General features: G+C 35.4%; 1 protein-coding gene across 4 annotated transcripts in view; it reads right to left on the reverse strand.

The window, feature by feature from the left end:
* MINDY3 (MINDY lysine 48 deubiquitinase 3) overlaps positions 1-26,573 on the reverse strand; it is an 86,682-nt gene extending 60,109 nt beyond the window's left edge. Inside the window, exons 1-8 of one of the 4 annotated variants that reach the window (XM_078075177.1) lie at positions 26,245-26,573; positions 14,303-14,382; positions 10,322-10,382; positions 8,464-8,637; positions 5,164-5,215; positions 4,190-4,304; positions 1,453-1,526; positions 531-610 (exon numbers count right to left, since the gene is read on the reverse strand). In XM_078075177.1, coding sequence (XP_077931303.1) covers positions 531-610; positions 1,453-1,526; positions 4,190-4,304; positions 5,164-5,215; positions 8,464-8,637; positions 10,322-10,382; positions 14,303-14,382; positions 26,245-26,338 — 730 coding nt within the window. In that variant the 5' untranslated portion in view covers positions 26,339-26,573. Of the gene's footprint in view, positions 1-530; positions 611-1,452; positions 1,527-4,189; positions 4,305-5,163; positions 5,216-6,510; positions 6,686-8,463; positions 8,638-10,321; positions 10,383-14,302; positions 14,383-26,244 lie in introns of all 4 variants that reach the window. The other 3 variants (XM_036097042.2, XM_078075178.1, XM_078075179.1) reach the window with 3 other exon arrangements.
* Between the last annotated feature and the right edge of the window lie 1,017 nt (positions 26,574-27,590).

Below are 27,590 nucleotides of genomic sequence, written 5' to 3' on the forward strand. Positions count from 1 at the left end.
TGTGGTGGAGGGGGTGGTAGTTTAAAATTCTCACATAACATTAAATCTGCCCAGCATTTCAAAGGAAATTATACACACTAAATGTAATATAGGAAAAAACCACTAGACTCACCAAATATTTCAAAGAGTATTACTTGTAATTCTCAATATTAAAAAAATGCAATAATGTCTGAGATTTACAGATACCACTGGATAAATATGTACTAGATTTATAGATAAAAAGAGATCTACACCTTCTAAAGAAGTTAGTTCTACAATCCCAATTTTATACTAGAGAAAACTAAAGGTGGGAGAAGTAACTTGACTAAAGTCTTACACTTGGAATTTGAATCCAAGTTTGTCTGCCTCCAAACTCCATTCCACACTCTTTAAGTGACAGTGCCTTGAAGACAGGGAATGATTCTTCTATATTAAAGCACTTATGTTAACCTCTAAGTAACACAGAGCCATTAAGTAGATGAGTAACAGTCAACCATACTCTAAGGAAATAGTCCTCATCAAAGAGTAAACACAGCAAAAAATATACTTACTCATTCCTGAGCATTCTCTATCACCATCCCACACATTAGAAACAGCATGTCCCGTCAGTAGGAGGTTAATTAAACTTTGGCTATTAATAAAAATTTAAAAGTAATTAAAGCATGAATAAACTAGTTTTCACATCAAATGATCCCTGTGGTAAAGCATAAAGTAACAACTTCTACATTATGTTGGTTAAGAAACAAAGTTAGGGAATACCTTCCATTTTTATTTTATACACTCAACTGAACAACAGCTTTCGAAATGTATCACTGAGTGTATCATCACAATGGTATCTACTGTTCTATATATTCATCTAAATTTAACAACTTTAAGATATCACGTTTAAAAAAAAAGATATCATGTTTAAATGGATGGAAAAAAGATTACTTAGACTAATAACTTAATATTTATAATCATCTATAAATATTTATGTAATTATTATTTTTTGTTTGATGGTCAATTGAATTTTAACATCTGAGGCACAAAGATCTAAAGAGAAGGACTTATGCAATAGAGTGGGTTAACTATCACTGTTTCACTGATTTTAATAGAACTGTAAAGAGCTTGGGGGGACGGTTTCAGAGAAAAATAAAGAAAAAATATTTCCCTCAAGCAGGAAAGCATTTACAAATAGGTAAGGATACACTTAAAAATTCATTAAAAAATTAAGTGGAACATAAAGCAGAATTTGTTAAAATACCACCCGCTGTCATCTTTAAAGAAAATATGTGCCACGGTAAGTGCAATGCATACATAAATGTGAAGTGGAAATTATCATTTCGTACATAAAGCCAGCAATGCATAAAGCACAGACTACTCAAATCCACATACTTTACGCTGTCAACACTGAATGAAGTATCTGACTCAGATTAAGTCAAGTTTCTAAAAACTTAAGTCCATGTAGGGAGAGAACAGATTTCAGTTAATTACCTGCCATGTCCATATACAGGATCTATCAAAGGTTCATTTGAATCTTCAATTTCATTTTTTATGTTTTCAATGCCCTAAAGGAACCAAAAAATTCATTGACTTATTTTAAAAACTAAAAATGAAAATTACAGTAGTTTACAAACTGACCATTTTTTACTATAAATGAGTAAAACACATTTATTTAAGTAACTTTTCTCCCAAAAAATTATCCAGATTTGATGTGGGAGAACACATGAGATGATAATGGTTAAGAAGGAGCTCCTCCAAGAATATCTTTTCTTTCCTCGGCTCTATACAAAGAGCACTGACTATCTCATGGGTAATAGATCTCACGGCATGTTGGTGCAAGGGGTACTGAGAGATGTTTAAGTTTCAGGAGGAGGGAGGAGAAAATTATTAAATCTTAAGAGTTAATATTCATTTAATTTCAGGCTAAAGTAAATTCAGACTTAATACGTCTGCTAAGGCATCTGAAGTATCAGGCCTTTTAAAAAACTTATTGGTATTAAAGACATACACAAGAGTGTTGATAGCGATGTCTATTTAAATATACAAAATGTCTAAGTGGTACAGAAGAAAACAGAGTTGATTGTGCATTCTCAGAAATATCAGTAATTTAAACATGTACTGACAAAATGAAGTGTAAAACTAGGAGGGCAGGAACTTATTTTCTTAAAAACCAATTTTCTGATATTTTTTTAATTCCTCAAAAGGGCATCCAAATCCCCAGAAGTCTAGGTAAGTACAAGACCTGGTCATTTTCATTTCATCAGCCCTGAAAGAACAAAGAATAACTGCCCGTCACCGTGCTATTCACCTAACTTTAACCACTGGTTCTATCAGATTAAGGCCATTTCTAAGGATTAAAGACATTAATCAACAGTCCAAATATTTAACGAATGCCTAAATATTGTAGGACAATACAAACAAGTATGAGATTTTGCACTTGCTGCCTTGTAAACAATACAAAGCAGGCCATGATAAAGCCAAAAGCAATAATAAGAACAAGTGACAATCACTGGTGAGGGAGGGGACATCATCTCAAAGACCAGCTCAAGTAAGAACAACTAGACATGATGGTTTATTGGCTGTAAAGGGAAGAGGAGGTATCAAAAGTTTTGAGAATAAAAAATGGGGGGAATAATGAACAGTCAAAGCCAAACTCCTAAGAGATCAGTCATCTCAGATCCCACCCTCATTGCTCTTCACCACATCTAACCAACTACAAAGTACTTTTGCTTCTTTCTCTTAAACGTGCTCCGAAAATGTTTTTAAATTTCCAAATTTAGAACATGCTTCTAAATATGCTTTCTTCTCCATTTCCATGGTCACTGCCCTAGCTGAGGTTCACTATTCAGTAACCACTCTTTCTTGTTTTCCTGACTCTAGTCTTCAACCCCACCACCAACTCCCTCTTGTACAACTCTAACCTCAATTTAAGGAACCTTATCAACAAAAAGATCTTATTACCGTGTCCAAAATTTTTGCTCTGTTCTAATTTCAGCCAGGTGAGACTGCCAATTATTTTTTGCACAGACTACAAGGGCCTTCACATTCTGAGCCTTTTTTACGTAAGTGCACTGTCTCATCTCCCATTATTGCCTTCCTGGTATATTATGCTGCAGTAATACTGAACTCCTTATAGTTCTTCCAGTGTTACACCCCCAAATTCATTATGCCTTTATACTTGCTGTTTCCATGGCTCAGAAAATCTTCCCACAGCTTTTCCATCTAGAAAACTTTTCCTCATCCATCAAGACGCTATACCCACCACACCGTCCCTACTATGTAGTCTGTCCTTGATTCCACCAAAAAAAAAAAAAAAGAAAGAAAAAAAGAAAGAAAACCAAACCTAAGACTCAGACATACCTTCTTCTATTTTCCCCCATGTTTTGTGCATGCAACAAATAAACATCTAAAAACAGTGTCATCATGGAATTATTAATGTGTCAATTTATTTTTTATAGTACTGAAGAGGAATCATTTAAAAAAATTGTTTCTCACATAATTCCAACCCTTAGCAGAGAGTCAATGCCCAATAAACACCTGTCAAATGACAGAAGTCTGATAGCAGACATGGTAAATCTAGCAGGATACTCAACTGAGACTAACAGGCTGTTAGAGATAGGAGATTAGCAGTTGGGGAAAAAAAAGGTAGGACAGGAAGTGTACACACTGGAATTAACCACATAAAAGTTGAGAGAATAAAATGCCCATAAAAGAAAAAGCATACAGTAGACAGGGACTGAAAACTTCTGTGATATAAAAACTTAGAAGGGGAGAGAAAGGAGGAGTTAACAGGGAAAGAAAATGAAGCTATCAAAAAAAAAGGGGGGGGAGGAAGTGGGATCATTAGACATTAAAAAAAGGGAACTAGCACAGTGATTTATCAGTAAGTTAAGAGAGGGACTGAGCATCAGAAAGAGCTTCCAGAAGGTATTAAGGTGTCAAATGCCAGATACTGTTAAGATGAAAGAAAATAAAATTCAGAAGAACTGAGTGCATTTCATAATTAGAACATTACTGATAACCTCTATAACACAGAAGATCAGGGGTAAAACTAAGTTTGAAAGTGGTTAGGTACTAAGTGAGTGGTGAGGAAAGAGAACTTGATGATTCCTTATTATCAGCATAAGAGATTTTTAATCTGAGATTTAGAAACAGTATGAAAAATAAAATTACTCATCACAGCATGAAAAACAGTACTGAACTCTAATAAAAGCCAGAAGAAACAAACCTTTGTCAGTAACACAGAATACAGAAAAAGCAATACTCCAAATCTGTTTCCCCACATTGAATACTGGTCCAAGACAGCATCTTTTAATTCTGATAAACTTCTGAATGATCTTTTTCTAGGGGGAAAAAAGAATTAAGTATTAGTATTATGACAAGAATGACTACACTGACAAATGGGAAAATTTTTAAATCGTCTTATACATTAAACTATATATGTACAAATGAGATTTCTGTGTCTCAAATTTTCAAATACAAATTTAGCCACTAAAAGCAAAAGCTATTGCTGACAAATGTCGCTAAATATATACCATTAAAATAGAATGCCTACTTGGCAGGAAAACTCTTCATCACTTAGGTGAACTGTCTGGCATCAATAAATTCTACAATAATTATACATTTTTAAAGAATGAAGTAGCTCTAAGAAGTGTTCAAGAAAAAAGAAAACTTGACTCTGTAAAGCCTGAAAATTATGTAATAAATATCTGAATACCAAAGATAAGGTGTACATTTGTGGCTTCTTTTAAAAGAAATTAATGTCGTATTTCAAATGCCACCTGTAATTCTATCAATGTAGCTATCCTTACCTTTTACAATAAAAAGTTTAACGCTCTAATGAAAATATGGCACTTTTGACGAGAATCATAGAAGGCATATTTTGGCAAATGAAATAGTAATTCAAATATTTATCCTATTAGAAATCTTTGTATTCATTCAGGTCAGAGAAACATTAAGCTAGAATGATTTTTTTCGTTGTAATGATGAAGAAGCTTTTAATATAAAAAAGTGTATTCTGGTAGTTAGCTAATTTAGGAATCAGAATAATTTAAGTAAACATTTATAAGTTATTATTAAAAAGAACTGATAACAAATTAATCCTCAAGTATATAAATCTAAGTACCTTTCCACAGTATGAACAGACTTAAAATGGCAATGTGTCCACAAGGTAAGTATTTTAAATGTTCCAATGTTACTTACTGAATTAATGCATGAAATCGCTCAAAGCCAAGCTCTTCGACAGCCAAGGCAGCTATACATAAAAGACACTTTTCAGCACTACACATGGCAAATAAATGACACAAGATACACACAGCAGGCTGTAAATACTTTCAAGCAATCAAAATTTTCCCTATTTCCTTACTCCCTTAAAATTCTCAGTTTATTTTCAACTTTACTATAACACAAATTTATATTTCAGGATCTTAGTTACCATGATTATAACTAAAATGGACATAATACTGAGAATGTAGAGGGTGATTAAATAATAAACATTTATTTTCAATTCAGTTAGGCTAGTATATAAAATATGAGAAATTATTGAGAGTGCTTCACACATCACTGAAATGTGTCCTGCACTTTTAAATAATCTTTCAATTCACAGATCCAAATAAAATCACCATAGCTAATCTTCCTTCTTTATAACATAAAATCTTTAGGTTAATGTTTAATTATTAAACTAATGTGTATAAAAAGGCATAGCACTTTGAAACTACACAGGTTCAACGACAGCTTTAAGTTTGTTTCCTCATTTGTTTGTACAACTGTTAGAGAAGTTTTCAGTAACTTATTTAGATTATGATCATTAATACAGTACAATTATAAATTAAAAAAAAAACAGGAAATAAAAGAAATCATTTAAATCCAAGGTGATGTTTATGTAGCACTTTATACCAAGTGCCAGAGCCCTTTCTAAATGCTCTGCAGGTCTTATCTCATTTAATCCTCTAACAACCCTATCATCCCCATTTTACAGAAGAGGAACCGAGGCAGAGAAGAAGCCTCCCTGGAGCACAACGCAACAAACAGCAGAGCCGAGATTTGAATCCAGAGAGTCTTGGCTCCCTTTACAAAGATAACATCTTTAAAGATCTCATACATGAATCAAGATACTCTAAATTTATCACAATGAACAATTTCATATATATTTTATAAAGCAAATCTTAGTACTTTAAATATTAATTCTTACTAGAGAATGAAATAAATTCATTATGAATTCAAAATTTGGATTTTTTTGAATTACAATTAAAAATGTTTCTTTAGGCTATCGTTTTAAAATCATTTTAATTTTCAAATGTTTTAAACTACTTTTAAAAATCTTTACCAGTCCAAATGGGTTAATTTCAATAAGCTTTTGACATGTGTGGGAAACAAACTGAAATTGAACCTGAGCATTCACTACTGCAAACAAGTGTGCGTTACCAAAAGCCAAAAACTACACACACCACACAAGCCAATGAAATTAATGTTTGTGCACAATGTACTATTGACAAAGGGGAAAACAACTCACATGTAAAATTTCAGGATAAAATAAAAATTCGACCTAACCTTTTCCAAATTGTACTAATTTGCTGTGCAGCGCTTGATTACCTAAATAATTCTACTGGGTATACACTATGAAAGTAGACATAAAGATAGTAATTTAGAAAAAAGAGGCAAGCAAAATAAAAAGCTTAGCAGGCAGGATGGTGAAAAAATATAAAACACAAGAAAAAGAACATAGCTGGGAACAAAGGAAAGAACAGGTAAAAGATTGTTATACGGAATAAAAACTTTAATGTAAGTTCTTTACATTTGTCAACATCTAAGGTAAATTCTCAAATTTTCAGTTAACAAAACTTTTCAAATTTTTACAGTCCTAAAAACAGATTTAATATGGTTTTATTTCATATCCATTTTTAAAATGGGGCAAAGTAAATTGGAAAACTACTATGTTTTTTGAAGAGAAATTAAATCTAATATGCCCACCTAAATTAGTTACTCAAGTACCAAAGTTAATACATTATGAGGCTATTTAACCTAGAGCGATTTAACCTCTACCTGCAAAAATGTACAGTAGTATACCCCATTGGTAAGTACAGTGTACTACAAAAATACTAACAAAAAACATTAAAAGATCTTACTATTTTCTTGCATATTAATATATAGATTGGCTTTATGCAGATATTCTTTAAAACAACTTTTAATTAGTTCAACTGTTCCTCTATCAGAATTTTAATGTCCTAAATGCAACTATTAAACGCGCTTTCATGAAACCCAGTAAAACCTGCAAAATATTTTAAAGCCAACCTTAAGATTTTTGACTATCATCCTTGTGAATATTTTCCACTTGTTTTCTTCAACTGTCATCATCAACTCTCAAAGTATGTTAAATTCTTTTTGAAAGGCTATGTTTAAAAAGGCCTCAAATGGAAACATCGTTCAACTGTTTAAATTTTAAAAATTATTCCTTGCAAATGTACTCCTAGTAGAATTTGCCCCTATAACTGCAGGAGAAAGAAGACGCTGACATATCAGTCATTTCAGCCTGTGGGAGACAATCGTGCCTCAGGGATCATCCTACATGGAAATCGAGATTATGTCATGAGTAATCAAAATTTACTCTCTATAAATCAGGTGTCCAATTTCTTTAAAAATAATTTCTGCAGAGATGATAGTTAATGGAATGCATCATAGGTAGGATAAGTCACTTCTTCAATATAAGCACGTGGAACTACCAATTATCAAAAGTCACACACTAGCAAGAGAATTCCTGAAAAGTAAAACAGAACAGCAATTCTTTATCTACCTTCAGTACCACCAGAAGTCTCCATTTTACTAGTGTATTCTGGCAGTTTTGAGGTCGATTGCACAAGAATTTTCAAAGGCTAAATTCCACAGCATATTTTTTATGAATAAGAATAGCTAATAGAGAAATCTTCAATAATAAAAAAACTTAAATGAAGGAATAATTAAAATCCTTTTTTTAAAACTACCTTAAAATGATCCATATATGTAGACTGTATTAACATAATGTCCAAAAAGTTCAGGAGGAAAAGAAACAATATGTAATGAAGAATAATGTACCCATCTCTGCTCTACGAAACTAAAGATATTTAAGAAATTTTCTAATGTCCCCAAAAATCCTTTTTTTCCAATACTAAGAAAACCAACATTAAAGCATCTAAAACTAAAGTAAGTAGGATTATGTTCTTTAAACTTTTTAAATGAGAGTTCCAAAGCTCCGAAGAGATTGTCATCAAGCAGAAATTAACTAAAACTTTTAGAAAAGTTTAAAAGATGCAATTTTTTTTTCTAAAAATGACACGGTAAGTGCAATATCCTCCAACAACTAAAATAACTGACAGGGAAATGAAAAATACTAAAGCTCATGAATTAAGCTCAGGCTAAAAAAACAGATGTGTTATGAAAATTTTAAAATATTTTTTCTTTAAAATTTTCAATAGTTTTATTAAAACAAAGGTACAAGAAATTACTTCAGGAAATAAAAATGTATCTTACAAGAATGTTCCACTTGGCAACTAGACTCTGCACGACTCCCAGAAATACTAGCCGTTTCCTCAGTTGTCTTTCCTCTTAACCAGGAAACCAAGCAGTATGATCCAGAGTTGTCACAACAAGCACTTTCTAAAATATCACATAAGGTATGACAAAGGAGTTCCTTCCGCTCTTCCTCTAAAAATAACCAAAGTATCAGTTATAATGGTTTTCTCTGAAAAGAAAAAATCCTGTCATGGATAACAATATTAAGACTGTTTTAATTTAATACCGAAATTCAAGCATTTTAAGTGGAGGATTCCTCCCCCGCAATAAACAATCTGTTTAAAAAAAAAACAATGTGCTTGAGGATTAATATGTCATCACTATTAAATATTGCCATTAATTAGAAAAAGAATCCTGAAAAATGAAGAATTAAACATTAGGAGAAAGAATACGTTACTTGGAATAACCTGGTACTGATCGCTCCCCTTTCTTATGCTGCAAAGGGAGCCCTGGAGCCATGAGGTCTCCTTGACTGCAGAACCAGGCACAGTGTGAGGGCCTGCTGAGACTTCTATTTCTGAGTTAGTCTAATGTCTTTGGTCTCCTTGTCCCAAAGGGGTAAGGATAATGAGATAATACATAGTCAGCACATACAATACCACAATTCTTTACATTAGCAGACGCCATCATGCTTATGCTGCATAATACAGAAGCTCCCGATACTATACTGCAGTGATTTGGACATTAGACTTTTATAGAAAAGGGCAATCAGAAAATGCTCAGACAACTTCTTCCTGAGCCTTAGCCACCTCCCCTTTTCAAGCAGTATAGCTCTCCAAAAGTAGTACTGCCCCTGAAACTTTCAAAGGGGATATGATGTGTACACATCCTATGTAAAATTTTATGCTATGGGGAGAATTCTACTTCTCTTAATAGATCAGCAGTTCTTTAAAGGCAAGAATTAGGTCATTTTATAACCACCACGACATTTACATTTATGACAATGCTATATATTTTATCAATGTGAATATATTCCTGTATAACAAATATCATAAATTTTATAAATAAAACATTGATGTTAATAATAGTATCTCTTGGTTTCTTCTCTACTACAATTTATTTTGCATTTCAGCTATTAATTAATAAAAAATACATGAGTGACACTTCAGCTCTTAAATTCACAATCATTAGAAGATTCTAAGGGTATGGTTTGGAATGGAAACTGTTTTGCCTTTATATATCAAACTAGGATTATAATACCATTCTTCCAGAAGTTATCGTGATGTTCCCATGAAATTGTTCACTACTGAAGGAAAGACTTTGTAAACTGTCAAGTGGAATGCAAATGTTTGTTATTATCAGGTAGCACCACACAGCTCTCTGACCTAATCATATTGCAGAAGCTAGAACAGCTTCGTTTGCAATTTAATCCAGAGATATTTGCAGTGTTATCTGCACTGTTTAAGGCACTGTACTAAAAGCTGCAGGAATACAAAGATAACTCAGTTCTTGCTCAGAGCTAAGTAACACAAAACAAACACAAATGACTATTCCTTATGGTATGCTATCATTTAACAGTTCAGGGAAATGGCACCACTTTTTAGTGAGAGGCCAAAGGTTTTTGTCCTTAGTTCTATTATCCTGTCTTAGACTTCTTGGGTAAACCAAATTTGGGAATACACATATTAACATTTGGAGTCACTGTTGATGAAAATCTCTGAAACACTGAAAAAAATAAACCTCAAGAAAAAATATCCCGTTTATAGTTTATTTTTTAAGATAAATAATTTCAGTTAAACTACTGCCACTGAAAGCTGCACAGATCATCTATAAATTAGAAGGTGAAGGAAAAGTTTATAGAAGACCACTATCATACCTGGGCAATCCCTCCAAGAAGACTTCTCTGAAGAGAACAGGAGCTTCTTCAAAAGAAATGCCTTTACACAATTAAAGCAATAATTATTAGAATGCATTATAAACATACCTTATTCTATTATTTTAAAATGGAAAAAAAAACCCTAATTTGTACCCCTTTATGATCTACTAAGTAGTGTTATAAAAATTTCAGATAGTTTCCCTTCACATTCAACAGTAATTGAGCATATTATTCAGAATATACTACTATATAAACTTGATTCTAGATCCATAAAATTCTTCTTTCATGATACGTATTTGCTGGCAAATAGAAGAACTGACTCAATTGACTCAAAATAACAGACGCATAACATAACACATAAAGAAACTCATTGCTCATTCACAAAGTGAAGACCCTAGAAACAGGAAAAAGGCTACATTTCTCTTAGATTCCTTGGGGAAAAAGAAATCAAAATACAAACGTGGTTCTGCTCTATTAGCTCTGATTTGTGATATGAGAATATCACTACAAGTCTCATCACTTTATTATGAGTTCCAACTTCTGTTTTAACTAAAAAAAGTTACAAGATTTAAAAAAAAACAAACTGACCTCTCACCTTTCCTTAAGTGAGTCAAGTGTGTTATACTAATGATTTGATAGAAAACAGTTCAGTAGTGTTTCCTTCTCAAAGTGCAGTTTACGGACCACTTCCATCCTCGTCACCTGACTTGTTTATTAAAAATGAAGACCCTTATGTGCCACCTGCTGTATCTAAATTTCCACGGGGCAGATCCAAGAAAAACGTTACTTCGATGCTTCTCACTTACATATTTGAAAGCAGTAGTGTGTCGATAAGAGGACTGCTTTTAGTCAGACACACCTAGGTATGCATCTTGGTTCCACTACTTTACTAACTAAAAATAATAATAGCATAAACTTTAAAAGGCTGCAGTGAGGATTATATGAAATAATACACGTAATACACTTAGCACAGTACCTGCCACCTAATAAGCAATCATTTCAAAATATTTTAACAAAAAACTAAGTAATATTCTACAACATTCTTATAGAAGTAAAATCTACCAATACTATAATCAAGTGTTTCTGACTTTTCCCCAGTACGGCAACAACCATAAAACTGAGGAGTATAACTACATTCCAAAATTTGGGAAAAATGAGGTGGGATACCCATTATTTCACCACTAATACGAACGCTGTTAGCATTTTGATATACTTTCTTCCAGTCTTTCTTTCATACCTGTTTTATCTTTTATTACAAGTGAGAAGCATAAAAGGTATGTGACTATGTTTCCCATTTTTGTTTTCCCACAGGATTCCTAACTGTAATTCTTAATCACTAAATGTCTACTGAGCTATCAAAATGTACTCAAACATCATTTCATGTGTAAATTACATTACAGTATATTAGGTTTATAATTTTTTCTTTTACTACTATAAAAACTTACTGAACACAACCTTTTCCATATTAAGGATTACTTTTTTAAGAATCATAGAAGTACAATGATTTCATCAAAAAAAATCTGCATTATGCTTCCTGTTATAATGTAATTCCCTCCCCAAATCAAAGTACAAATGTACTATACGGTAATATGAATATGCCAGCACCATCCTACCCATATATGCACTGGCAATTATTTTATATTTAAAAATTAGAAAGAGTAACCAACAGAATATAGTTACAGTTTTATTTGTACTTTTTTGGATTCCTAGTGAGGTTGAACATCTTGATTCTCTGGTTGTCTATCATTATTCCACCTGTGATGACCGCATACACATCATTTCACCACTGGAGTTTTAGTGTTTTCTAACCAATTTGTACAAGTTCTTTGTGTAAGAAGACAATATCCACTTACTGCAATATTAATTCACTGCAAATATTTTTCTGAGCCTGGAACTCATCCTTTCTCTAGTGTTGACAATACATTAGTTTAGTTTTTCTGTGATTAAATATTATATCAAGAACATATTTGGTATATGGTATCAGATGATCTAAACTCATTTTTCCCCTCAAATTGGCAACCAGGCGTATCAGTGACATTCATTAAATTTCATTTTATTCTACCACTGATTTGTAGTATGTGATAAATTCTTGGTAAATTGCTATATGTAATGTGGTTTACTCCTGTATTAACTACTGGGTTCCATAATATGCCTATTCTTCTGGCAATAGTACCATGTTCTAATTTTTATAGTTTAAAAAAGTTTTAGGGGCGCCTGGGTGGCTCAGTCGTTAAGCGTCTGCCTTCGGCTCAGGTCATGGTCCCAGGATCCTGGGATCGAGCCCCACATCGGGCTCCCTGCTCCGCGGGAAGCCTGCTTCTCCCTCTCCCACTCCCCCTGCTTGTGTTCCCTCTCTCGCTGTGTCTCTCTCTGTCAAATAAATAAATAAAATCTTTAAAAAAAAAATAAAAATAAAAATAAAAAATAAAAAATAAAAAATAAAAAATAAAAAAGTTTTAGTATCTAGACTTGCTCATTTCCCTTCATTAGGCTTAATGGTTTAGTTTTGACTTTTACATTGAAATATTAAAAAAAAAAAACCAAAATTCTTCTATGATTGAAAAGATTTATGTGACTATGAAACTAAATTACTACCTCAAAGATACAAGAGGGCTTTGAACATCACAATTATCCCTTGCAAAAAATAGCTATCATTGTGGAAATATACTGAATTTTATAAAACAGGGAGCTCCTGTGGTATACCTTGCATTTAACAACATTCATAGACTTTTAGTAAAACCCAGAAGGGGCAATATTAATATAATCTAATTTAAACACAGACAGGACAACGAATCTTCAAAATCAGATAGTAGGATTCTGCAAGCAACCAAAACCTGTCCCCAGCATAACAGTATAACAACTCTAATATTAATTTACAGTTAAATTTTATTCTTTATATTCAGTTACTCCCAGGCAACGTTCAAACATTCAAACTTTTCTTAATTTTTTTTAATAATTCTACTAATGCAAAAAAAAAAAAATCAATTTTACCCTTTAAAGAAATAAAATGATGACCTATAAAGGTTCTATTTTGGAATCAGGCATGAAAGATTTTTTTGCCTCCTTCAGAGATAAATTTTTAATTTAATAATGTGGAGTATAAGGCTTGAGACAAATTTACTTTGCAGCTAACAGTTCAGGAATGTGTTCCTTATGCCCAATGAATAATAAATATCACATTAAATATGTATTTTCCAAATGTGCTGATTAAAACATAATAAATTCCAGCTTCTCTTAGAACAGATGTGAAGTGACACTGCTGCTCAGACATTTTAAGTATTACAGTAAACTGAAAATTCAATTTGTGGTTTTAACAACGTAACATCTGCAGCAAATCGGCCTTTGAAATTCGAACATTAGGATTCAAAATCATATATATATATATATATATATATATATATATATATATATATATATAAATAAATAAATATATTCAGATTAACACTATCTTGCCCAAAGAAAAAACCTTTTTTAAAAATTTTGGAAATTCTTTGAAGTCAGTTATTACTAATTTTATTTTAAAAGCCAACAACCTAAAACTGTAAATACAGCTTATTTTAAAAATGTATAAGGTTTTAGAGCATGAAAATATTATTCATCTTCAACTTTGTAGGAAAATCATTTTTACAGAAAGAACAAATGAAAAGAATTGCTATGATATACCTAACAATAGCATAAAACATTACGACTTGACAGGATCACTGTATTAGATGTCATTATCATTAATTCCTCATTTTCTGAAGGTCAGGGAACACCTATTATGTTTTCTTGAAAATAAAGACAGTCCAAAGGCTATTGCTGCATGACCTGCTTATGTTCTGAATTCATTTTTTATTTTGGATATTTATAGCAATTTACATGAACAAAAGTTAAGAGATAACTGATCATGTCTCATTACATATAGATAGTAGAAAACGAAAAGTCAAGTATGAAACGTTTGAACATGTCCCTCTAAGGAGTTGGTAAAGTAGTCTATGTTACCTGAACAGGTGCAATAACAGCACAGGGGCCACCTTCAAACTGTTCTAATGCAGATCCCTCTGCTTCACTAAACACAAACCCTAAAAATGAAAGCAAGTAGCAAAGATTAAAAAGGTAATTCAAACAGCAGCCCAAAGAATTTTTAACGTACTTTGCTTTGAGAAAGATCACTTATTACAAAAGCAAAATATCTCCAATTTATTCAGGCACAGTGGTTCTTAATTTTTTGGGGGATCAAGAAACTCTCTGAAAAAAGATCTGGAGCCTATGCTCCCACCCTGTGCCCCAAATGCATGTAAACACACACACACACTCACGCGTGCGCACACAAAGTTTGCACCTAGGGATCCCTCTAAGTGGACTAAGGGGATAAAGTGTGGACCTTAGTAAAAGAATACTAAATTAAATACTTTATTTGATGAAAGACAAGTCTATCTACTGAATTCAAATAGAATTTTTAGGATCCTTTCCATATAGAGTATTTTTTCAACCAAATCTTTGAGTCACATTCTATAAGCTAAAAATTAAAGGCATCATAGACAGGGAATGTGCTCATACTAGCTCTATCTCAATTTCACAATTACCCAACCAGCACCGACTGAGAGCAACTAGTAGATGTTCCTACAGACAGCATAGGGCCAGAAGTCCAGAGGACTGAGTTACTATCTGTATCACTGTTGGGAAATCATTTCGCCTCCCTAGGTCTCTGTGTACTTATCTTTAAAATGATCGTTTCCAATTCCAACATGCTAGGAATATGTAAAGTTTCACTAATGGTTGTAGTTCAGTCATTCATCCCACGAACACTTAATGAACATAAAATACTACAGCAAGCATCTAGGATGTATGCATGAATAACAAAGTCCCTGGTCTGCAGGAGCCAACAGTATAGGTGAACATGGACATATGAACAAATAAATAATAAAGAAGAAGTGAATGTTAAAACAGAAGTATGGGGGCGCTTGGGTGGCTCAGTCGTTAAACATCTGCCTTCGGCTCAGGTCTTGATGGGATCGAACCCTGCATCGGGCTCCCTGCTCTGTGGGAAGCCTGTTTCTCCCTCTCCCACTCCCCCTGCTTGTGTTCCCTCTCTCACTGTGTCTCTCTTTGTCAAACAAATAAAATCTTTAAAAAAAAAAAAACAAAAAACAGAAGTATGAAGACAGTATTATGGATACAGAAAGGAACGATTAACTCTGCCTGAGTCAAGTCACAACAGGTGACTTTGAGGCTGATCTTGAACAGGAATTTGTGAGGACGAGGATGAGGAATGACTTTCAGGTACAGAAAACTTACCTTTATTAAAGGAAAAAGGTTTGGTAAGAACAAGACAAGTTTATGGGGCAGGGGGAAATTTAACGTAGCTTAAGGGTAGCATGGGGGTAGGATGGGAGAGATGGTAAATGGGAGGAGGGAAAGCTGACAAGAGGTTAATACTGGGAAGGGCCAGACCCTGACAAGTACTAAGTGAACTGTAGTATGTTTAATACTGTTTTTTTTTCTTTTTTAAAGGAATAGAATGGGGATGAGACTGTTTCAACAGCCATACAGAGATGTTATCGACCTAATAAAATTGACAATAGTATGGAGAGGGGAAACTCTATCTAAATAGTATTTCTTAGGTAAAAATTAAGATTTGATGAGTATGTGCAAGTGGGGCAAAGAAATGAGAGCAGATTCTGAAGTTTCTAGCTTGAGACACTAGGTGATAACAATTGAGATAAGAAACAGCATAGAGGAGCCCATTCCATCCCACCTCTGCTCTCTTAACCTTTCAATCCCTCTCTTTCAAACAGTACTTAAACATGTCTCACATATTTAAAAAACAAAAAATCCTCCTTAAGAATCTACCCAAATTTCTTTTAGTAAAGAGTTGGAAACTTATGTAAACACAAAAACCTGCACACAGATGTTTACAGCTCCTTTATTCATAATTGCTAATATTTGGAAGCAACTAAGTTGTCCTTCAGTAACTGAATGGGGGGGTAAATGAACTGCGGTACATCCAGACAACAAAATATAATTCAGCACTAAAAAATAAATGAGCTTAAAAGTCATGAAAAGACATGGAGGAACCTTAAGTGCATATTACTCAATGATGTAACCAACTGGAAAAGGCTACATACTGTATGATTCCAACTATAGGATATCCTAGAAAAGGCAGAACTATGAAGACCATAAAAAGATGAGTGGTTTCCGGGGATTGGTGGAGGGAGAAAGGGACGAGGGATGATACACAAAGCACAGATTTTTAGGGCAGTGAAAATACTGTGAAACCATATTATACATTTGTCCAAACCCAGAGAATGTACAACACCAAGAGTGAGCTGTAAACTGTGGACCTTGGGTGATAATGATGTGTCAGTGCAGGTTCATCAATTAACAAATATTCCACCCTGGTGGGGTGTCTAACGCTAATAGGGAAGCCTACGCGTGTTGTGGGAGCAGGAGGTATATGAGAAACCTCTGTAGCTTCCCCCACAGTTTTGCTGTCAACCGAAAACTGCTCTAAAAAAGTGAAGTCTAAATTTAAAAAATCCAGCTGACCATTAAAAAAAAAAAAAACACCAAAAACTCCAACCACCACCCTCTCAAAGCCCACCTACTTGTCTTATATGCACTCTCTCAATCTCCTTACAATTATTCAACCTTACAATATTATTCTCCTTATAATTTATTTAACCCCCAAAATTTGGTTTTCAACCTCTGACTGCACCAAATTCATTCTCACCAAGTTCATCAATGACCAATACAGGCAAATTCTCAAGTCTTTTTTTATTTACTCTCCAGAGAATCACCTGAAATGCTGACCATGGACTTCTGAAAAACCTTTGCCCCTTGGCTTTACTGGTCCCTCTTGCTGCAAATTTTCCTTTTCAGTTTCTTCTCAGTTCCCTTGGTCAACTCCTCTTCAATGCTAATGTTCCTCATGCCTTGACTTTAGGATCTATGGTTCTTTCATTCCATATATTTTCCTTAGGTAACTCATCTACTCTCAAGATTTCCATTACTGGTTATAATGAGAGAATTCTCAAATAGAGCCCAGATTATAATTCCAGACATAAACAGAGTTTAGTTTTCTTAACATGGTCCTGTATGATATGATTTCTACCTAAATCTCCTACCTCATCCTTTGCCACTCTTCCTCTTGGACTTCAGGCATGCTGAGCATCTTTCAGGTCCTCAAATATCCATTTTCTGTCAGGTTTCTTACCCTTTGAACATACTGTGCCCTGCACTTGAAACACCTGCTAATCCTTTCTTTGTCATCTTGAGGCAAGATCCTCTTGGTTCAAGACCCCAAAACATGACTTATATCTGTCCATTTCTATCCCATCTCTGGTCTACCCTGAGGTTCAAACCACTGTCATCTCTCATCTAGAATACTGTTAAGTTTCCAAGTAGATGCCCCCATTCCTCCCCACTTACCCCACCCCCCATCCTTATATGTTCACCATAGAGTTACCAGAGGAATATTTCAGACTTGGAAATCGGATTTTGTCACAGCCTACTTAATACATTTCAGTGGCTTCTCATGTGACTTTAGAACATCCCAAGGTCTTTACTTTAGCCCTAGTGCTTGCTGTTCCTTCTATATGCATTTCCCCTTCTCTCTTTAGAAACCTGAATCCTTCTCATTATTAAGGACTCATTTTAGGTGTTAACTTCTCAGAGATATTCCCTGATAAACCTAAGTAGGTCTCTCCTACCATCAGCATAACCAGTACTTTTTATAATCTATGATTACTTCATTATTGCTTGTTTACTTGTTTATTATTTGCCTTATAGGTATCTTGCCTGTTCTGCTGACCAGTTTTCCTAGTGTAGTTAATGCTCAATAAATGCTTTTTGAACTGTTGCAAGGAAAGATAACAGGGGAGTCTGTTTCTAGGTGTGCCAAGTCCAGTTGTGAGATAACCATTTGGCAACATTTATTTATTTAACATTTTATTTATTTATTTGAGAGAGAGTTAAAGTGAGAGAGATCACAGAGGGAGAGGGAGAAGCAGACTCATCGCTGAGAGGAGAGCCCGATGCTGGGCTTGATCCCAGGACCCTGAGATCATGACCTGAGCCGAAGGCAGATGCTTAACTGAATGGGCCACTCAAGCACCATTTGGCAACATTTCTTAGAAGTGGGGAAATATGGGTCTGAAGCTCAGGGCAGGGATTTAGGATTAAACACAGCAATTTGAATCATCCTCAACACTGGCAGTCAAAGTAAATGAGAACAAGTAAACAAAAATAATGGAGTTGGGAACATTAAAAAATAAGCAGAGGCTGAGTCAGCGAAGATGGACAAAGACTGGAAAGGTAAGAGAAAAACACACTGAAGTCCTCCAGGAAGCAAAGAGTAGTCACTTGCTACAAATGCTGCTGAGTAGAGTAAAAACATAAATTAAAACACTGGATTAAGCACATCTCTGGGAATACAAAAAAAGAAATCTAGAGCACTGGAGAGAGTAAGTGATTTAAAGTGATTCAGAATACAAGGAGAAAGAGTAAAAGCAAACTACTTTTTAAACAAATGAAGGCAAAAAATATGGTAACTTGAAGGGTAACTGGATAAAGAATTATTATTTATATAGACCGAAGGGCATGAGTTTAAAAACAGGAAAAGAGTGATTACATGGCAAAGAGGAAGTTTAAAGACTCCAAGTCTTAGAGTTGTGGTGTGGTTGGGGGGGTGAGGGGGGAAGGACTGGATAAAGAGAGGTTCTCAAAGTGTGGTCTATGGAAACTTGGAAATCTGAGACTCTTTCAGGGGATCTACTAGGGGTAAAAATAATTCTCATAAGGGTACTAAGACATTATTTGCCCTTTACACTGTGTTGACATTCAGAGCCATGGTACAAAAGCAGATAGTAGGTGTGACTGCTGGTGTCTCAGCACACACACACGAAGGCAGCGTCGTTAAACTGTATTAGCAGTTACCATACCAGTAAACAAAACCACCCTCTCTCAAACACACATACACAAAAGCCAATTTAACTAAAGAATGTCCTCACTGATGCTAATTTTATTAAATCTTGACCTTGAATAAAGCGTCCTTTTTAAAACTATTCTGCATGACAAAAAGGAAACTACCCATAAAGCACCTGTGCTACATACCTTGATGATGACTGATCTTTGTCTCAAGAAAAAGCATGTGTGTAATTTCTGAATTGCAAGCTGTAAGTACTTTTTTGTAGAGCACTGTTTTTATTCTGAAGAGCTACTGACAAACTATGATTATTCAGACTTGGGTATGTGGCAAACCCTTTCTCAGAAGTGAATGAAGTGAGCCTGATACTTCAAGAAAAATAACTTTCAGTTATATTCGCCAGTGATAAAATTTCAGGCTTTCAAGCATAACTAAAATTTTGGAAAACCTGCATCTGCCACTGTGAACTTGACATCTCAATTCTTAGATATTTTTCTAATGAGATCAGTGGTGATAGTAATAAATGTGATTTTTGATATTGAAATGTGTTATCATTTGGAATGTCTGAATAAACCAGTGGACCAATAACTTTCAAACGACTGATGATTGCTGTTAGAAATGAATGCATGGGTAAAGATCCATTCAAAGTACAAGACAAACCAATGGTTTTCAATTTAACAGAGTACAAAAAATTCATTCATGTGGTTTCAGATTGCGTATTGAGAATAACCTCTAAGAAACTACTGTCAAGTTTTGGTGTAGTATCAAAGACAAATATCCACAATTACCTGAAAAGGCTGTTGTATGACTCCTACCTTACCAGTTACAATCTTGGTGAGGCTGGATTTTCTGCATCCACTTCCTAACAACATATTACAACAGATTGAACAGAGAAGCAAATGTGAGGATCCAAGCTGTCTTCTAATGAGCCAGACATTAGAGACTTACAGAAATGTAAAACAATGCCTCAGGTCTCATTAATTTTATTTTTCATACTGAAGTCCTTAATAATTTCTCAGAGTATAATGGGGCCCCAAGTTAAAAAAAACTTGAAAGCCACTGGCCTAGCAGAAGAAGTGAATCTTAGCAGGCTTCTAAATTAAATATATAGGCAAAGAGGAAGTGATATTACTGAATAAGAATGAGGGGAATGAGAGAGAGAGAGAGAGAGAGAGAGAACTGAGGAGAATGTTAATTCTAAAAAACAGGAAAAGCTGACAAGATAAAGAACTGAGAGAAATGCTGAGGGCTCAGCTAAGGTTTGATTACTGCATTTGTATTGATGCTGACCACAATTTTCTCCATTGATACGTAGCAGCCTGGGAGAAACGAAATGATGACAGGCTATATGGAGGATGAGAAACAGTTATGATGCACAGGACAAATGAGCTCTAAGGGTGCTGGTTATCATGTCAAGACAACCAAATTTGAGGTCCAACATAGGAACAAGAGATGAAGCCAAGAGGCCCCCCACTCTGTCCAGTTCTGTTCCTACTGGAAATAAGCAAAGGATCCCTGACGTTGGGCCTAAGGGCAGAAGCGAAAACTAGAATCTATGAAACATTCGGGGTATGTAATAAACATGAATCAGGAATGAATTCTTACCTTCCTTAAAATTACTAATAATGTAATGCAGTTTTCAAGATCCATGGGGGGGCTTATAGCTGAAATGAACTACAATGAGTTGCTTTTGTATAAAAATCCCATGGCGAGAATTCTAGGCAGATCTGCTGTACTCCAAATTCTGTTTAATTATGTATACATGTTTGAGTGTGCTGATAATGAGCAAAAGGCTATAATGAAATAAATATAATGAAATAAAGTCAACTAAATGTAAATTAAGTATTCTATGCTAAAACAGGACTAGGCTAAGTAGGCTTCTTCCTTTATAATAAGGTTTCACTTGAGTTTAATTTTTTAGGATATACAGTTATTTTTCTTGTATTCTTATATTCAAATTATCTCCTACTTTTAAAAGGAATTATCTTTTCACAAAATGGTTTTTTCCGATTAGATCTGAAATTAGCCATCTAAAGCATCTGATCCTATATACATAATTTTGTATCACATTCCACAGTACTACAGACATAGAAATCTGTTTTATAGCTTGTAACTAATTTAAACCTGAGCCATGAACCTCTTTGTAATTTTCCAATCTTTTACTTTCATATGACTTACTATGCATATATACGTTACTCAAATCATGTTTTTTAACTTCTGCCTCCATAATTCTAGGCTCCCAAGTAAACAAAGCCCTTAGAAAGACTTGGTTTGTCATTACAAACTCAATGATATTGGTTGAGTCAAATCTGAACTGTGCCTTAGTTTCCTCCTCTATAAAGATGAGGAAAACTACATTTATCCTTTGCTATCTCGCAAGGTTATTGCATGGATTAAATAAGAATTCCAAAAACTGTAAAGCATAATGCAATGTAAGATATTATGATAGATACTTTGAACTAAAAAACAAAAGTATTTGTATTCAAAGTACCAAGAAATTAACTTTGTCATATAAGCTTACAAATTTTAAGTTTAAAAGAACTGGATCTTAGGTGACATGATTCAGGTAGGCTGGAGAAAGGAGTATATCCTTGAGAGAAATAAGAGGCATCCAACAACAAAAACCTCTGAAGTGGTATGATCCACATTATTCTCATTTTGGAAGAAAAATTAATTAATAATGGTGTATCAGGGTGCCTGGGTGGCTCAGTTGGTTAAGCGTCTGACTCTTGGTTTCAGCTCAGGTCATGATCTCAGGGTCATGAGAAAGAGCCCCATGTTGGGCTCTGCCCTGGGCTGGGAGCCTGCTAAAAATTCTAGCTCCCTCTGCCCCTCCCCCTACTTGTGCATGCTTGCTCACCCTCTCTCAATAATAATAACAATAATAATTATACTGGTTTATCATTTACTTTGGTAAAATGTTAAATCATTATAATAAATGTATTAACTTGTAAATACATTTGATACTTATATTTTAACTGATCCCTCACTTATCATGTTGTTATTTTTTTCATATTACATAACAAAAATTGTCCTATATCAAAAGTCCAAACTCTTAATTTCAGCCAACTACAGCTCCATTCCCCTTCCACCTCCATGAGGCCCCCCAAAACAATGAACTGGTATAAACAGGAATTGTGTTTCTCTCTCTTGGGTTAATCTTATACACTAAACAATAAAATAACTTAAAGCTTAGGAGAAAGAGGGGGGAAAAGGAAAAAAAAAATGATTTCTCAGAGCTTATAATCTAGATCAGGGGTTGACCTGTTTCTGTAAATGCAGTTTTGGAACACAGCCATACCTATATTATCTAGGGCTGCTTTTGCTGCAATGGCAGAGAGGAGTATTGAGACAGAAACAATAAATGCAGCTGACTCTTTTACAGAAAAAGTCTGCCAAACACTGAACTAGACAATCAATACTGAAAAGAAAACAGAAATTCCCAGTAAGTCAAAATGTTTTCATTTATAATAAGATTTATACTTACTCCTGTCAGATCTAGATGACTCTTATTTTGGTTCTGCTGGGAGTTGTTCTATCGCACCACTTGCTACCATCCCCAGTACTACTATCCTGGTCTAAGCCACCATCTCTACCCCAATGGATTACTGCAAATGTCTCTCGTTTGATCTTGCTGTCTCACTCAAGCCACTACACTTTATCCTCAAACACAGCAGTCAGTTTAAAAACTTGTCATGTCATTTCTCTCCTCTGCTCCAAACCTTGCAATAACCTCTCATTTCATTCAGAATAAACGCCAAAGTCCTTACCATGGCCTGTAAGGCTTTACTGGCCATTGTATGAAAATTATTTTTTACATCATCTTTTATTACTCTCCCCTTCCCTCATTCCCTCTTCAGCTGAACTAGTTTCCTTCCTGCTCCTTGAACAAAAAGCCAGGAATACTCTGCCTCAAGTCTTTTATAATGGCTATTCTCACTGCCTAGAACACTCTTCAGATAACTGCATAACTAACTCAGTTGCTTCTAGTGTTTGCTCAAATCTCCTCTTAAAATAAGGCCTAGCCACACCACCCCATTCCACAACTCCCTATTTCTTTACCTTCTAACTATTACATGTACTTCATTTGTGCTATGCTTATTATTTGTCTGCCTTCCCATCCTACCTACCAAGTCTAACCTGCAGAGGCCTAGGAACACCGCTATAGTTTGTGGGAAAGGGGCGAGGATAAATGGTGCTTCTGAATAAGAGGTAGAAAATACACACTTTTCTTAAAAAATGATCACAGGCAATTGAGCAGGAGGGAAGGAGGCAGGAGTAGAGACTCAATTTCCAAGTTAGAAAATAACAACTGCAAATCTTTAAATTATGTGACTTACTGTCTTTCAAAGAAAAACTGGCAAAAAAAAAAAACCCACACAAACCAAAACCCCATAAAACCCTGTTTTTTTCCGCAAAGAAAAAGGAATTGCAGAAGAGAATTATCTAAAACTGCCAAATGAATTAAACTATGTGCCACTTCTGTGGCTCACTGACTTCACAAATTATCTGAAACTGCCAGATCAATTAAGAAAAAAACCCAACTCGGTGCTGCAGCAACTCCTGCAGCTTGTTTTAATGTATCAAAAAAAAAAATTTAATGTGATCAACATGGGTTCATAAATGGAATGTGCCTAAACATAATTTTACAAATATTTACCCTAAACATCTTACACTTTAACTTGCTTCCAAAAACTTATAAGATTACAGTTGTCAAAGCACAGTTACAGACTAGAAAATAGAGCCAAAGTTGGTGTCACATTACAAATGCATTAAGGCAAATGCAGCAAAGCAAGGTCTTGTGCCTATTCTCATAATCCCAAATGACTGCCAAAGCAATCTTTAGCAATGATTTCTGCCTCTAAATGAATAAATGAATACAACAGTTAACATCGCAAAGCCAGTAACCAACCTCCCTCTGATTCAGAGGTGGTAACTTAAAAATACATATTTGGTCACCTGAAAATCTTGATCAATGTAAGACCATGAGGAATTATATATCCACAATATAAACATACTCTAAAAAGAAAAAAAAATCCTTTATTTTTAAATGGCAATGACTGAATGAATCTTAAGGAACTTCTTGTGGCACAGCATTTTCGAATGTCATTATAAAGTTGTATTTTAAATAATGATCATGTATCCTCTATGCTTCAATATAAAATAAAAGTAAAAAAATAATGATTATTCATCAAATAAACAATTTCTTGTAATTGTCAGGTCACGGCTAGAGAGTGATCTTTGGCTTAGCCTACAATTAAACGCTTTTTAAATTAAGTCTTAAGAACCTCCATTGTCTTGAGTGTTTACTGTATGTCAGATATCGTGCTAAGTGCCTCAATGGACTTACATGCCTTCAATCCTCACAACGACCCTGTAAGGTTGACACTACTATTATCTGCATTTTACAGAGAAGGAAACTGAGGCTTAAGTAAATTAAACAACTTGAATCTGGAACCAAAGCACACCTGTTCCAAAGCCTTCTCTTAACCATTATTAGAATGGCCTCTGAATTCTCCTGGAATCTGCATCACAGCATTAACATAAACAAGGCTGAATACTATCTTATTCTATGTTGTAAAAGCTTAATTAATGCTAACTACTTACACAGGAAGTAAATTTTTCTTAATCCTTCACAGCCTTGTATACTTCTGGGCTGTTCACTATTAGGATAAATTAAGTCAAAGTAGAAAGTAAGCTTTTTAAAATCTGCAAATGCAGGAGCCCAAGATTTCAGAAAATATTACTTCAGTGACGTAATTAAAATGTGTAAAAAGAACCAAACTAATTACATGTTAAGGTTCGGAAACTCAAAGGAATATAGTGCTGTATTAGGAATTGGGAGACTTGTAATTCACTCCCATTCTATAAATTTGTGCAACTTTGTCCTGTTTAGCCCCACCACTCATCTTCCTGATAGCAAAAAAAGAGTGATGGACTAAATAAGCTGACTGTAATACATTATGAGTCTAATTTTACCAGCTCTTAAATGAGGCATATCTGGGAGAGAGGAAGGGATTTACTTAAACCCCGAATTTTTGTTACAAAATACACACTATGAGGTAGGAACTTGGATTTACTATGCTAAAATTGCCCCAAATCCTTTGAGAACAGGTATTCTCTAAATAAATGATTTAATAATAAGAATGAATAACTATTATTTACTGGCCTGTGATGTTTTACATACTTACATTACCAATCCTTCTGACTCCAAAGGCTCTTAACCTAACTTCACCAGTCTTTCTGAAGTCACCTTAAATAGTGTGCAATGTTGTGTTTTATTATAATTTCAGAATTACAGATAATTGCTAGCATCCTTAAGTACCTAACGCAGGGCCTGGCACAGTGCAGAAATTCAATAAATGGTAGTTTTTATTTCATTAGTATTCGTATTAATAAAACTTCTTACATAACTCAAAATCCTGTCTGGATAATTAGACCAGTACAGAAAGTGCTATGATCCACATTTCCTTTTAACTGTAATATATACTAAACCATCTCAAAGCCCGGGATGCTTTGGGTCAAGAGAGCACCCGATAGCAAGCCACACTATATTCATACACCGAGTACTACGGCTAGCCACGTAATTAAAATACAAACAACAGAGCTGCTTTCTGGAATTAGCCACTTTGACTTTCCTGTGGACTTCGCTCTCTCCAAAATTAATCCAAACACAAATATCATGAAGCCTTGTTAGTGGGTAATGATTCAGGGGGCCGCAACACTTCCCGAGAAACTGACCCCGGGGCACAGAGCGCACCCTCAGTGCCGCACACTGCAGCCCAACAACCACCTCTGCTCTCCGGCCGGAGGGCAGCCCAGGGAGTGGCAGAGGCGCTTCGGGGCTTTAGAGTAACCATTTAGCTGTTACCATTCTCCTACCCAACCACTCCCCTCAAGGCAGGCAGGGCGTTTCTAGAAAGTCCAGTTTCAGAACTGAGCAGGGCAACCGGGACAGAGTGCGGGGCAAGACAGGGGGCACAGCAAGCGGCTGGAAGTCAGAGCCCAGCCAGGGTACCTTGCGTCCAGCGGCAGAAGATGGTGTCAGAGAGACCGGGGCTGCTCTTGGTGCCCCACACCAGCTCCATCAGCTCTTTAGTCAGTTCGGACATGATGGGGTACCGGCGAGCGGGTCTTCGCTTTCAGGACTCCTGCCCCGGAACATGGGGAAGGGGCGCCTTCGGAGACAGGAGTTGCAGGACGGCAGCGGCAAAAGAGCTCGGGGGTTGGACGCGAGGAAGACGAAAGGAGATCTACTTGCAGAGACCGCGCCTGTCAAGCCAGCCAAAGCGGCAGCAAGGAGTTTCCCGTACCGGAAGTGCCGGGCCACTTCCGGCTCCCCTTTCGCTACCGCCCCCCACGCCAGGAGGGCCCCGGAGTCACCTCCCCGGAAGCGGAAGTGGGGGGGCAGGAAGAGCTTCGGACCTCTCGGGAGGTCGCCCGCCTTCCTGAGCTCAGCCCCGGGCTTTAGGTGGGGTGGTAGCTTTTGTGCTGGCAGACACGCCGCGTTCCCTGGGCGGTGGCATGTTTTTTACCATCCAGGAACACTTTCCTCGGCGCACTGCCGTGGTCTTAGCTGTAGGCTCTGAGGACCAAACCTTAGGGCCTGAACATAGCCTAGTCTTTAAAATTTGTAATATTAGTTATACTGAACTACACTCTAAGACGATGGTTGAGTCTCAGCGAGGAAACATCCATGTTTGTGTGGAGAGCCACCAATAATGTAAAGGCTGTCAGCCTGTATGCCTCGATAAATCGTATAAAGTCTAGCCAACTATTATATACATTACCGAAGGGTGTGGTGTAATGTGCATTATAGAAATATCTCTACCGGATGTAATGCAGAATTACAAAGCTATTTATAGGGAAACAGATTCAAAGCAGCCTGTCGTGGTAACTTCTCTGTAACTTGCTTATGACCGTTACCTTAATCCTAGTATTTGCAAAGAATTACTTACTCATCCTAGTATTTGCAAAGAATTACTTACTTATACTACGGATATAAATTTATGGAAGTCAAGGACTTGTCTTATTCATAGTACCTAGTGGTGCATTGAACATTGCTGGATCAATAAGTATTAGTAGAAGGAATGATACTTGCCTTTACTGGAATTTAAAAATTCATTATCTTTCAGCATGTGAGGGATCAGGGGAAGTAGTACTGACTGGTCCAGTTAAATATCTAATGTTTGCTTGGTGGTTTACAATTTATAGGTTTATTTCACTTCCTGAAAGACATAGAAGGGTCTATGTTCATAGAGGATGTAAGTGGCAGACCTCTAAGTTCAGAGGTGTTTGCTGCAATTGTTTTCTTTCCATTACTATACAGGTAGTTATAGATTTGATTAACTATCTATAGATATG

This window comes from Halichoerus grypus, chromosome 6 (genome assembly GCF_964656455.1).
Source record: "Halichoerus grypus chromosome 6, mHalGry1.hap1.1, whole genome shotgun sequence".
Taxonomy (NCBI): Eukaryota; Metazoa; Chordata; class Mammalia; order Carnivora; family Phocidae; genus Halichoerus; species Halichoerus grypus.